General features: G+C 46.2%; 1 protein-coding gene across 3 annotated transcripts in view; it reads right to left on the reverse strand.

The window, feature by feature from the left end:
- Positions 1–8,272: 8,272 nt before the first annotated feature.
- SLC6A11 (solute carrier family 6 member 11) overlaps positions 8,273–14,450 on the reverse strand; it is an 86,749-nt gene continuing 80,571 nt past the window's right edge. For 2 of the 3 annotated variants that reach the window (XM_017737358.1, XM_017737357.1), the window contains exons 13-15: positions 14,230–14,330; positions 12,828–12,998; positions 11,200–11,426 (exon numbers count right to left, since the gene is read on the reverse strand). In XM_017737358.1, coding sequence (XP_017592847.1) covers positions 11,274–11,426; positions 12,828–12,998; positions 14,230–14,330 — 425 coding nt within the window. In that variant the 3' untranslated portion in view covers positions 11,200–11,273. Of the gene's footprint in view, positions 11,427–12,827; positions 12,999–14,229; positions 14,331–14,450 lie in introns of all 3 variants that reach the window. The other variant, XM_008636039.2, reaches the window with a different exon arrangement.

Consider the following 14,450-nt stretch of genomic DNA (forward strand, 5'->3'; position numbering starts at 1 on the left):
GGTGGGAGAATCACCGCAGCTGTGTTCAGCAGAGGTCAAGAGGTCACACCTGGATAATTTAAAAGGTATCATCCAAGTTATCTTAAAGTATTCCATGAGTGGAGATGCTCCTCTGGTGCACCTTAGGGCTTCTCCACCCCGCCAAGCATCTGAAAGGATGATTCTCTAGCTGTCTTAGGAGCACCCACCCTCAAATTATGACTTTGGCTGATTTGTGGCTCGAGTTCTCTGCGCAACAACTCAACCCCATCACTTGTTGCTTGTCCTCAGGAGAGTCACTTCTCTACAGAGACATTTCACATTTGAATTTCGTAATGACAGCATTCTTGGTGCCTGAGCTAAATTATCTTTTATCTTCTTGTCACTCTTTGAAAGCTGAGGACAGGGTTAGATTTTATTGATTTTTTACTTGATTTGAACATTCAGCTTCCACACTCTGCACTGAAACTCTCAAACGTGTAAGGAAATGGGACACAAAAATAGTCGGAGTTGACATTTTCCTTCCCTCTGCACCCAAAACAACCCCTGCAGCAAAGTGAGGCTCTAGAAAGAAATCCTGAAACCTCCAAGATGATACAAAAACCCAAAATGAAACCTGGGAGTCTTTTGACTGATAGAATATTTGAGTTATCCACAGGTTCTATGTGGGAACCTCTGAATTGCTTCATCCCCTTTTGCTGAGGAGCCCAGAGTTTAAGAGACCCTGATTTACAATGGAAATGTAAAGATTTGGATTGCCAGAGCACTTTGAGCTTTGTTAGAGTGACATCCAGTGGCATTTTAAGTTTTCTTGCTTGTGGCAGCATAAAGCAGAGAAATCCCTATTTGAGCAGTACCAGCTGTGCAAACATTTCTGCTCAGGATCCGGTCAGTAACCAGGGCAGGAGAAGGAAATGCATCAGCTGAACTCTGCAGGTTAAAGTAGGACATGGAAACTGATAATGTATTTATACAGGTTACCTGCTGGTGTTGAGAAAGCAGAACTCTCCACTTGATTATAGAATTTGTGGAAACTTCAGAAGAGTGGGATCTGGAAAACCCAGCTCACTGGTTTCAAAGTCAGGTTTAAAACATCACCTCACCAAACCCCATTAATGCAATAACCACACACTCTGCTGGGAACTGCAGAGTTAAACCTGGGAAAGCCTTCTCTCTTCTGGCACAGCTTTTTAACCCAGCTGTGCTGACTGAAAAGGCTTCAGAACCTCAAAACCAGATCCCTGTGCACATCTTGCTCCAAGCCCTGGAAAAAGAACCCACCTCAATTAATTCTTTAATCGTAAAAAGACCAACATGGAGACAAAAAACACTTCTCCACACAAGACACACTAAAAGTAGGGAAGGCTCCAACAGAAAGGAGGCATTGGACCAACTTGGAGAAGTTTTGCCATTCCAGTACGAATTATAACCTGTCCTGCTGTTTCTGCATGTTCACGTTCCAGATTAATTCATGGTTTCCTTCAGCTTCTACAGTCAGGCCAAAGCTCTCAGCCAATTCCAACAGGAGAGCACAGCTCAAGCAGGGTGGCAGAACCAAGCTCTGTCCAGCAAACATTTTTATTTAAAACAAATTTTGCATTGATGTGGAGAATGCGCTCCCACCTGAGCCAAGTTCCTCAGTGTAATCTGGTGCTGCAAAGAGCAGCACAAGAAGGACACAGAGGGAGGATCTGGCTCAGTTTCAAGCCTGGCAGAGGGGAGCCCGTGTTCAGGTTTCACATTTTGCAACTTTTCTGATGTTTCTAGCTGAGCTCCCCACTGAGAAGGTGTTAAATCAGATCCCATCCTTCCTAGGATTATGGGCTGTACTTCCTTCCCAGCCTGCTCTCTAAATCCTCCAAAAAGCATCTTCACCAGGCAGCCAGAGAAACCAAAATGAGCCCTGGACTCGGAGCAAGGGGCCAGTGTTGAGGTCAGGATGGCAACTGAGGTGGAACCAAGGCAGGGGCCCGGCAGCAGCTGGGGGGTCCGGCCGCCCCCACGGGGGGGCGACCCCGCACTGTGGGGAGGAGAAGAGAAGGGCGCGGAAGGGCTCAGAGGAAATTTGGTGTTTTGAGCAGCAGCTTTTCCAAGGAAGGAGCCGCTGGAGTGGGGAGGCAGAGTTGGGGTCAAACAAGGTGTTATATATTATAATATTGGCTTCTCGCAACTATTAAGGTAGATATTATATAATGTTAGAAATGCTTCCCACACAGTTCTTGGTAAAACAGGGAGAAAGTTATACAAAAGGTATTGAGGGATGGCAGAACCATCATAGAATCATTTAGGTTGGAAATGCCCCCTAAGACCGAGCCCAGCCACTAAGCCAGTGCTGTTGGCACGTCCAGGTACAAGTGACAGCAGAATTTAGGCTCAGCCTCCATCAATCTGCTGTGCTGCACAAGAAAAGAATATTTCTGGTCCAACAGGTACAGGACACAGTCACTCAGCTGGTGCTTTAGACACTCTTTGTTCTGCAAGTTTAATGGTGCTAAAGATCCAAAAGTGCAACACAGACACAGCTTAACATCCAATGCAAAATTTGCTTGAAAAGACAAAATTGCTGAAGCAATTTCAAACATTTTTCTGAAGCAAATGTTGCTAAGACAGACAAATCTGGTTTTGACATGCTCCCCAAAAATAACCATGTCAGACTCAGGATTTACATCTACATAAAGAAGGTTAATGAACCAGGCAAATTGTACTGCTCAGGAAACAAATGCCAAATATTGCTCTTAGCTTTTTCTTGTGAGTCAGTGGCTGCTCTGGGAACGGGGGCACTGAAATAAATAGTACCACATCCTCAGTGCAGTTGGAACATTCCAAAATGCCATGAAGCTGTCAGTCTGCATGTCAGAATCGATGTGCAAGCTTGTCAGGAGAAGAGTGTGGGGAATTTGGGGCTATTTTTAAATAGTCACCAGCTTTTATGGTTTATTAGTAGTAATGGAAGGAAGGCCACCTCAGGATTGCAAATCAGGCTCTTTGTTCAGAACTGTGCTGTAGTAATTAACTTTCCATGTGAAATCGTTAAGAGATACATATTTATTCCTGTCTGACAAAGAAATACTCTAGTCAGAGGTGACAAGACAATTCAGATTATTTGGGGATGTTCGGGGCTCCAATCCAAGACTAGGCTTGGAAGCATTAACAAGGACTGGGAAAACAAGGAGTTGGAGAAAGCAGAGGGATTTTGACTGATATTGACAGAAGCTCAGCAATGCAGCTCCTTTGCAGGATCACAGAATTCCCAGGGCAAACCCTGAGGGTCCAAGCTAGGCATTTCAAGGAATTCCCATAAATTAGAGCTGAAGGGCCTTGATAGAGCACCAAAGGTCCAGCTGCACAACTCCTGAATGAGAAACCTCCCAGTAACTCTCACAGCCTCTCAGCTGAAGCCTCAGTGTGAACTATTCCTCACTTCCCTCCTTTTAGCCATGGCCTGGCCCATCTCAGGTGCTTTTTTCCTCTCACACAGCTGCTTTCCAAGTCTGTTCACAAAGAATGTTTAAAGATAGGGAAGGCTTTGCTTAAAATGCAAGCACACACAGAGTTAAATAAAAATCTGCACCTTGTTCCCATTTTCCTCTGCCTGCTGCTTTTTACCTGCCCCTCATCACCCCACGCCTGGATCCAAAATTATCTACAGGTGTTAATTACACCTGCTTCTAATTAAAGAGGAGGTTTCCTTCAACTGTTAATGCTCTGATTCCTAGATATTCAATGAGCCAGGGTTGAGGATGGGCTGACAGTGTAGTTGTGCAGACTGGATGTTCTGAGATGTTCTTCAGAAATATTGGGCAGGGTTCAGACGGAGCAAGAATAAAGTGAGGACCAAAAAATGTCAAATTTGAATTTGCCTTTCCAGGTTCACGTAACCAGAGCTAAGCAACAAAGCCAGACATGAAATTTATGGCAGTGGCCTTTCCCACAGGATGTCTTGTCATCATTTTCCCTCACACCACACACTATTCCCCATAATTTAGACATCTCTACCAGTCTCAGTGGCAACTCAGGGCAGCTTGAGCATGAAGCTTTATGGATATTTTACAAAGATATAATGAAATATCTTCTTGTAAAGACTCGCTGCATTCTTTGCATTGTGATGCAGATCCAAGGAGACCTCTCCTGACTCTCTGTCTTCCAGCCCTGGGGACAAACAAATTTTATACTGGCATGTGCTGCCACCTAATGATATGGGAACCAAGGCTCTGGAAGAAAATCCCTCAGAGGTGCGCCAAGAGAGATGCAGCTGCAGAAGGGATTTGCAAATCTCATCACACGGAACGGGACAGGGCACGTCCATGTAGGAAAAGCTGGAGGTAGTGCTGGCTGGGCAGCGGGTGTGAGGTGGGCTTTGGATCCAAACCCAGGTTCAGGCTGCTTCCAACCTAAAGGTGTCCCCACAGCACCACGGAAATTCTGTTCAAAGGTTCTTCTGTAGCACCTGCAGCCCGAGGCTGAGGTTACCCTGCACCTCAACTCTCCCCCACCAGCAAGAAACCTTCCCCAGGGAGCTGCTGCCTCCCTGCACAGCACAGGGCACGCAGCACAAGATGCTGCCTCCAATTTCTGTTCTGGAATGGGAGTTTCAGCTGGGGGAAATCCGATTTTAAAGTCAGATTTCACTCACTATTTCCTTCTTGATAGGGAGAAAAAATGTCTCTCAGATAATTGCATATAAAAGCAGAATTCCGTGTGCAAAGCGTTCCCTGAGTTTGAGGGTTCCTCAGACGGTTCTACCAGCCCATGAAATATCCACATTGATTTAGGAACAAACCCAGAGAAGCAAAACCACATTTCCTGCCCCCAGTGCTGCCTCTTCACTCCATCCTGCCTGCAGATTCCTTCCCAAAACCGAGCTAAAAACACAGCTTCCAATAGCATTGGATGATTTCATACAAAACCCCCAAGCTGTACACAAATGCAGGTAACTCAAACTCCTTCAGCTGAATAGATAAAACCTTGTGTTTACCTTGAGGCACCAACCCAAAGGACACCTAACAGGCCAGTGATGCACAAGAGGATTAGTCCAGACAATCTGGTACATTCCCAACAAAAACACACGTGGGTTTGTAAACACCTGCTGAAAAAATTCCTTAAATTCCAACCATTTTAAACCAATTCATTTGAATCATCCGAGTAATTAGGATTTTTAAATTAGCAACAGCACTGTAATAAACAGAGCAGGTTTACAACTAAACCTGAAGGGGTGGGGTGGATAAAACAGGGGTTTGAGGAGGTTGATCTTGGCAAGGGTGGGAATATTGAGGACAAACCTGCAAAAAACTTGCCAATTCAGATCACACAAAGGCCTCTGAGAAAGCCCAGAAACACATAAAAAACCCCCAAACTCCAGAAGTAACAACACTAGAAAACCAATTGAGAAAAAAGCTCTTACCCCTCCTTGCTGTGTGCATGAGGAGAGGAGACCATGAGCTCCAGCACTCACCCAGAACTGTCCCACAGTACCTCCCTCCAGCTTCTTCACAAAAAAACACCTTTTTCCTGCCTTCTCTCTCTATCACTTCACTGTCCTTCCCCAATCATGGTCACCATGTGCTGCCAAGTTCTTTTAATTAATCCAATTAGCTAATACCCCCCAACACCAGCCCTTTCCTCTCCTGCTCCAGAGGCAGAGGCTGCACTGGCAGCTGAAGATGTTGAAGGGGAAGCTCAAGTGTATGGGAGGAGAAAGACAAAAGTGGTACCTACAGGAGGTGAGGGGAGGAGGAATCTGTGCCTCAACAAACCAAAAGGTTTCCTGTGAAGTCTCAGGAAAGAGCTTGGCAAACAAGCAGAGACTTTTAAGCAGAACCTGGGCTGCTTTGCTGGAAATAATATCTAAAAATAAGCAGGAAAAACCAAAGGCTGATTTAAGTGTCACATCGTGCTTGCATCCCTGCAAACAGCACACAGAGGTTCCTTATTCCTGTTAATGGCCTATTCTGCTCTTATTTCTCTTTTCTGTCCTGGTCCTGCTTTCTTTGGCTTGTGATTTTTGCCTGCATTTCACCAAAGCTGATTTCACCGGGAGAAAAAAAACCCTGAACACCAAAGCCAGGCAAACTGATAAAGCCCAAAATAATTCCCAGGCAGGTTCCTATTGGAGTTTAAACATTTGTTCTTCAAAGGTGATTTGGGGGCAGGCTGGGAGGAGAGCTGAGTGTCTCCAGACAGGCACAGCTCAGCTCCTGCTGCTCCAGCCAGGCTGTGCTGACCCACAGAGGGCTGTGAGCACAAGCACAGCCCTGACCCCCGTGTCACGAGTGAATAACCCACAGAAAGCCTGTTCTGACTGCCTGCAAAGGCACAAGGGGCCATGGCTTGGCTGTGCCCCGTTCCCTGCCCCGCTGGGATCCATCCCTGTGTGTGTGGGTGCCAGGGCTGTGCCACCAGTGCTGAGCAGAGCACAGCCAAGTCCCACGTCACTGCTGCTGCCAAACTTAGCCCTGGCCCTGGAGGTGTCTGCCCGAATAGCTGCTGTTTGCTCTTTTGAGCATGGCATGCCTTCATGCAGACAGCTTCCAGCCCTTTGGGAAGAGGGGAGGGATGATTCATCTGCGAGGCTGGGGTGAGGAAGGGGGTGTTGTCAACCCGGCCTCTCCGTGCTCCTCAGAAGATTCTTTACAACAATATTGAGGAAAAGCTGCTGTGCCTCTTCCAGAGCGCCGTGGGAAGTGCTGGGAATGGAGAGGGGGCTGAGGGGCTGGATTTACAGAAAACACCCCAAGACTTTGTCATTAGCCACTGCTAGCAGGGGATTCTTGATTACCTTTATGGAATGACACAAGGATTCCCCAGTTTTAAAAGCCATGGAGCTCATCACAGTGTGGAAGGAGCCTCTCCATCAGCTGCCAGCAACATCCTGGGAGAAACAGGGCCCTGGCTGTGGCTTCTGGCACAGAGTAAAACAGCACAGAGGCACCCAGGAGCGGCACAGCCAGAGGGGGGTGTAAAGGGTTTGTCAAAATCCATAGCACGTTTTCCCTATTAGAGCCAGGCTTGGGCAGTCAAGATGAGAAAGAGCCTTTAAGAACTTCATTTCCTCAGTTGCAGGCTGCTGTATAATGGGATGCCTCAGGGCACAAGAGCAGAATTTTTCATAAGTGTATGGGGGTATTAAAGCAAGAATTTCTCCCTGTACACGGGCCAGAGACAGAAGAAAGGATCAGAGAAAAATTTGGGTTGGGAGAGACCTTAAAGATCAGCCAGTTCCACCCCCTGCCAGGGGCAGGGACACCTGCAGCTATCCCAGGGTGCTCCAAACCCTGTCCAACCTGGCCTTGGGCACTGCCAGGGATCCAGGGGCAGCCACAGCTGCTCTGGGCACCCTGTGCCAGGGCCTGCCCACCCTCCCAGGGAACAATTCCTTCCCAGTATCCCATCCATCCCTGCCCTCTGGCAGTGGGCAGCCATTCTCCCTTCCCAGACTCTTGTCCCCAGTCCCTCTCCAGCTCTCCTGGAGCCCCTTTAGGCACTGGAAGGGGCGCTGAGCTCTCTCTGGAGCCTTCTCCAGGTGAATCCCCCCAGCTCTCCCAGCCTGGCTCCAGAGCAGAGGGGCTTCAGCCCTTTCATCACTTTTGTGGCCTCCTTTGGATTTGTTCCAACAGCTCCACATCCTTCTTATGCTGGAGGCCTCAGAGCTGAATTCTCCAGGCACTCAGAAGAGCGTAAAAGCATCAAATCAGAGCACAGAAGATCATCAGGGGGACAGAGCACTGGCTGGGAGTGAGGCCGTGGCTGGGAGGTTATTTCAATCCAGCAGCTGGAAGATGCAATTCCCCTCCCTGAGACATCTCCCTCCAGCACCAGCATCCATCTGGGCAGGGGGCTGGAGGCACTGGGAGCTTGGGTTGGGCTGGGTTTTCATCCCCAGCAGTTCCTGAAGCCACTCCCTGCATGGCTCTGACTCTGCCAGCAACACAACTATTTATATATATTTATATTTATGCTTATATTTATATTTATTTATGTTTATACTATTTATAAATATAGCTATATTATTTATATTTGTGCTTTATATTTGATCTATATTTATTTATGTCCATATTTTATAGAGAAATTCCTATTTAATAACGGTGACATGAAGTTGTTACAGCAGGGGGGTTCAGTTTCTCTCAGCCACAGATTTGCTGCATGACCTCAAACAAGTTACTAAACCTCCTCTTGTTTCTCAGTTCCCCATGTCAAATCAAGGGATATTTGTCTGCTCTACCAGGGTAGCTGTGATTATTTAATTCATACGGGGAGTGTCATGTAAATACATCGATATAAACTAAAATACACAGAATGGGGTTTGCCCATTTCCTTTAATTTTTGAGAACAAAGCAAGTAGATGAAATCTTGTGCCCTCCAAAACCAAACAGAATCTTTCTTTGTGCAAAATGTTACAGAGACCTTAGTGGCTGTTCATTTTTATTGCATTATTTTTAATAATACTGCAAATATTTCAGAAAAGGGCAGTTGGTTGCTACTGCATAAAAAAATCCTCACCACAGAGTTGGGTTTTTTGCATTTCCCCTTCATATAGTTCCAAAAAAACCCCCAAACCAAACACCATTAGGAAATGTACCCTCCCACTTCCCTCCCCACAAAAAGAAAGAAAGAAAAAAAGGTTTTTAAAAATCAGTAAAGCGTTAAACAAGTCAGATATTAGGAGCACACAGAGCACAGCACATCAGTAACACCGGGGATGCTTTAGACCATCCCAAGCCCTGCAGGGGTACAAAGCACAGCTGAAATGTTCATAGCAGCACAAGGAAGCAGCTCCCAGACACAGCACAGCCTTCCTGGAGCAGCTTGGATGAGGACAGCCCTCCAAAGGACTCGGACAAGGCACAGGACCCAAGTTTGTCCCCTACAGCAGCGTTCATCCCGATGCCAAGGGCTGCCTGTGCCCGTGTGGGGTCACCCTGTGCCCACGGATGGCCCCAGGAGCAGGGGCTGCGCCTCTTGGCGCTTCCTTAGAATCCTGATTGATGAGGGAACGATGCTGAAATCGAAGCCAAGCACAGCCTAAAGGTGCATCTCCCTTCACTGATCAGAAAATGTCCTCACATTCTCCCTGCCAGGGACCACAGCCAAACCCACGGGGGGCTCTGGGGCCTTGGTTCTGCAGCCCGGGTGGGTGGAGAGCAAGCCCAGGAAGGGACAATGGGCCACAGACATTTATGACCCACCAGGACTTCCAAAAATGTACATTCCTAGATTTTGGGGCGTCAGTGTCAATTTAGTTTCTTCATTGCATATAAATCAATCTGTGGTTTCAGTTCTGGGGGAATTTCTCTCCCAGTATTGTTTTCCCATGGAACTGAGTTTTGGCTGCCTCTGCGGGAGGCCCAGCAGGCACAAAATGATGGTTCTGTGCCTTCCCAAATCCAGGTTCCTTCCAAATGGCCTGCCCCAAGCACCTCACAGTGGAGACACGCAAACAGGACTTAGAGGATTTGAAGTCCCTTGTTGGGTTTCCACCTTGCCACACACAAAATAATCCCCTAAAAATAAGATAAAGTAAAAATGAAATGGCTCTAGTAGATTTAATGAAGTGACTTGAGACAAAGCAGCTCCATGAAAATGGTTTTTTTTTAGGAAGTAACAACAAGAGCTCAGAGAAATGCTGGTTGCAGGTACAGTTCTAGCCAATATTAAGATATATTTAGTGATTTCTGGGGAAATACTTCCTCTGGAGAAGGCCAGGAGCCACTTCTGTTCCTAACAACTCCAGGTGCTGGTGTCTGAGCTTCAGTGGGTTGGAGTTGCAGAGAAGGCAGCAGGTTTTATGACATTTCTTCTGGGTTGTCTCTTGTCTCTCCCCTCCAATCCTGCGCAGTGTAGGATGCTGTTCCTCCGCAGGTTTCTCACACAACCATCAAATAACAAAAACAGGCCAAGAAAAATTGTCCAGAACGAACAACAATGTTTGGAATATTATCAGGTAAAAAAACCCCACATCCTAAGACAGAATTTAGAGGTTTTGATACCAGGCCATCTGCACACCTCCTGGAACAACCATCCAGCACCTGGATTCACATACAAAATCAGCTTTAAACCCAGGCAGTCACTCCAGCCTGACACGACAAACCCAGCACTGCTCCCTCTGTGACACCAAGGAGTCACAACATCCCTGTCTGAATCCCTTCCCCTGCACCACACAGAAATGACCTCCTGGGACTCCTGCAGAGATAAAGGACCATTGCTCCAACCTTCTGCTAAAGAAATTCCTGCTCTGACTTCAGTGCAAGCCTCAAGCCCATCCACGGCAGAGGAATCAGTGCCTGTTCTGAGGGGACCTGGAAAGGACCTTGAAGAGGAATCAGAACACCCTGAGTTGGAAATGACCCACAAAGATCATCCAGTCCAACTCCTGGCCCTGCACAGGACACCCCAAAACCCCACGCTGTGCCAGCAGAGGAGCTGTGTAGTGCTACACATTGGCATTGTAGGATCCTGGATTCCTTTGGAGGGGAATGAGTTGTGCAGACAGAGAGAGCCCTAAACCTGCTCTTTTCCCCTCAGAACATCTCCTGCTCTGCAAAACAAAGTTGACCTCCTGTTGTAGGAGCACAGACAAGCAGGGGTCACTGCAGGGGCTGGGAAGTGCCAGCCAAAATGCAGGAACAGCCACCCACGGAGGAAAACGGAGAGGTTCGGGAGGTCTCCTGAGGAGTGCATCCTCTCAGAGACCAGGAACTTACAGCAGCAAGATTCAGAGCCCTTCAGAACCAGTCTCTGCCCAATCTCCAGGAAAACAGTGGCTCAGGATGGGCCCATTCCACATTTGCAGTCAAAGCTGGTGGAGGGTGGAGGGAAGGAGGTGGGAGCAGCTGAGGCGCCGTCGGCGTCACCAAACTCGCCCTGAAAGGAGATTTCTTCCCAAGCAAACCACAGGATGGGCTAGTCCCCTTTATATACACACATGGACAGCTGAAATGGCCTGAAATGCTTACAGGTTAGGAGATCTATACAACGTTACACCTGCCACAAATCAAAGTAGAAAAGTTTTACAGCACATTATACAGGTCCCTCTAAAGTCTAAAAAAAAAAAAATCACCATATTACAAGAAGTCATCACTAACAGACCATATAATGCTATTTCTTTTTCTTTTACAGAATCATTACGTATAGAGTAATTTAAAAAAATCACTTTTTAAACAAGTATACAATTTTCACTTTAAAATTAACTGGTTAATAAAATTCTGTGCAAAACAAGCCAGCCTCTATAATTAAGTGAATTTATTTATTTCTTTATACAAAAAAAAAAAAAAAAAATAAAACAACAAAAAAAAGTTCTTTCAGAAATGTGTCTCCTTTTCTGTGATGGTGGAAATGGTGCCATCTCCTTTCAGTTTGGCGTCGCAGTCATTTATTGCTGCAATGTAGGCTCCTCCTCCCAGCTTGCCCCGCATTTTCAGGTCTGAGCTAGGTGTAATCAACTTCCTGAATTTCTAGAAAGTTGGAGAAATTGGAAATCATTATGTTTTTCTTGGTCACAGAAAATCATTACGCTTTTCTTGGCCACACCTCTCATTAACAGGTTGATTATAAAAGGCTTTTCTCTTTCATGTCTGCTTCTCACTTCCCTGTTGTGTGCAGCCACACAATTCTGGATAAATTCCACCAGACCAAAGAAGGCAAAGCTCAAACCAAAGTGAATTTTCATGCTGATTTAATCATCCCCTTCCATGAAGACACCCAGCACTGTGTCTGTTCTACGGGTACGTTTTGTTTCTGCTTTTATCATCAATGGATGTCCACTGAAAAAAGCAAATAAACCAGAGACAGCCAAGGTGTATTGAGCTGCAATAAAGAAAACTCTACATGTTCAGCCAAGAGCTTTCTCTTTTCTAGCAATGACATCCACAGCAGGGTTGCTGCTCACAGCAGGACATTGGCTCCCTGAAAAGCTCCCAGCTGTGATTAAAACAATCCTCTTGTGGTCCTTGCAGGGAAAAGATAACGACCTGTCTGCAGTGCTGCAGCTCCAGCAAAGTCTGCTCAGCTGCAGGGACAGCTGAGGCTGGAGCACTGAGGAAGGATTTCGTGGTTAGATTTGAGCAGACTTCTGTTTTTTGACACACTAAGAAAAATAGATCATGGAAAGTTCACTTTTAGCTTATATAGCCAGTAAAGATCTCCTAGGTAGTCTTCAGGCTCTGTTTAATCAGCTGAATGGAGTGGTTGCAATATGGACAAAACGAGGCTTTTCTGCAGTGTGAGAAATCCCAAAAGGCTGGATAAGGGTTTGTGGTTTTGTTTCTTCCATTATTGCCTCCTTCACTGCCTTTCTTTGCAGTTCCCACAGAAATGAGCAACCTTCCAAGCTTCAATTTGATAATAACCTCAGCCTAGACCTGAGCTAACCTGACACCAAATGTCAGAAAATTCTACTGAATCTCTTTATTTGTGTTTCTCACTTAGAGAGCTGAAATCAAGAAAACTGTCCAGAAAACAGGAATGTGGGCAACTCAGCTCCTGGAGAAAATGCTGGCAGCACAAACATTGGTTACTAAAACCATGGAAAAAGGCAGCTGACCTGAGGCAATGGCTGGTACAAACCTTGTGGGATTTAGGGGATGTTACAGACATTTTAAGCTACAAGTTGAGCTGGGACAGAGCACCTTAATTCAATAGTTTTGGTTAGTTTACCACTGGCTTACACCACTGGAGGCAAAAAACCCAACAGGAATTCAGAATAAACCAGAGAACATTCAGAACTCTGGGCTTCCAGCAGCGACTGAGAGCCCTAACCCAGGGAACAGGGATGTGGCACTGCTGTTGTGACTAAAGGGTGCAGGTGAGGACTCCCACTCCCTTCCCAGCATCACTGATCTGCAAATCCCTCTCACCTCCAGGAAGGTGCCTTCTGTCTTCCAGAGTTTGATGCAGATCCACAGTGGGATGCAGACCATGGAGGAGAGGGCCATCATCCACCCTATGCCATAGCCCCAGTCAGGGTAGATGTACACATTGTTGTATTTCAGGGGCTTGTATTTCACCAGGAAAAAGATGAAGATTCCCTGAAACAAGCAGTGCTATTATTAGAGGTATTATCAGATTTGAGCAGACCCTGCCCTTGTTACAAGGACCTGACTGAGTGTTTAGGCCAGGCCAGGCTCCCTGAGGAGGGAAAGCAGAGGGAAGCTCTTCACTCAGAGAAAAAAACCCACCAGCAACATCCTCTTTTCTGTACAGCTTAAATAACACATCTCAGAGGCTCCTGCAGAAACGAACAACCTTTCAAGTTTAATCCTATTTACCTCGGGATGACAATAAACCCTGCACTTTGATGGCAAACAGCACCTGGGCAGGAAAGATTAAGTTTTGCTACAGTGAACCAGCTGTGATTAAGTAACACGAGCTGGGTTCTCTCCAACCTGTCACAATGAAACAGAAAAGCCAAAATTTTTGAAGTTGCCTTAATCCACTGTATCTACACTTTTGCAGGCCAGTGCTTTCATCCTGCCAAAAGCCCTAAAAAATCTGTCTAAATTTCTAATCACCAGCTTGGACCATTTCAGTGTATGAAATAGAGAAAAGCTGCCATGTAATGCTCTCCGAAGGGGTAAAATTAGGGTACAAGAGCAAATGGTATAAAAGTCATTTCAGATTTGGTGCAAATGAGTCAGAAATGTTCCTAAGTTTGCAAATGAGAGTTCAAAGAAACCTGGATGTCCAGGTGCCCCAGCTCCTGTGGTTTGCAGTTGTCCTTATTTGAGCATGACACAGCTGGAAGGCGTGTGAGCATCTAATCCTCACTTTTAAGGGCAGTCAGATCACGCTGCTCTGGGAATTTTCTCCCTGTGACACTGCCACACATCTCCAGAGCTGGCACCAGCTTCCTTCCTCTCCTTCATGGCTGTGGGATGGGCTTTTGGCCTCCCCTATCACTTTTAAAAGTAAAAATGTCTACTCCTCCAAAGAGAGAGGGGAAAGGACCCAGCACAAGTCTGGAGGAGCTTGAGCTGTGTGTTGGCACACAAGGTGTACCAACTACAGGTCTCTCTTGTTCTGGAAAATGTTCATTTAGGGCCCTGGCATTATTTATTTCCTCTGGTTGTACATACTGAGGTTTTTCACAGAATATTTAACAACTTTTACAGATCCTACAGAGCGGGCTTTTTATTTGAAAGACGTGCTACGAATCAATAGGCATTTCTCTCAACAATTAACAGCAGCAAAATTATTAAAAGCATGTACAGAAACCCCTCTTTCTATCTACAACAAGTTATTTGGACATTCTGTACTTACTGCACAAATACCTGGAGTTAGGACCATCCAGCACCATTTAATCAACGACACGGGTTTGTAGCCAATCATGTCTTCGATGTTATCATAAAAGCGATTGCTGCCTGCCCAAAACACAAGGGAAAAGCAGATGTAGAGTGCACATGGAAGGGGTTGGCCAGCTCAGGATTTAAAGCAGTGAGAGGAAAGCACAAAGCTGGGAAGGCTGAAGCTGCTGCCTCTTT

The sequence above is a fragment of the Corvus brachyrhynchos genome, unplaced genomic scaffold (genome assembly GCF_000691975.1).
Source record: "Corvus brachyrhynchos isolate BGI_N302 unplaced genomic scaffold, ASM69197v1 scaffold266, whole genome shotgun sequence".
Taxonomy (NCBI): Eukaryota; Metazoa; Chordata; class Aves; order Passeriformes; family Corvidae; genus Corvus; species Corvus brachyrhynchos.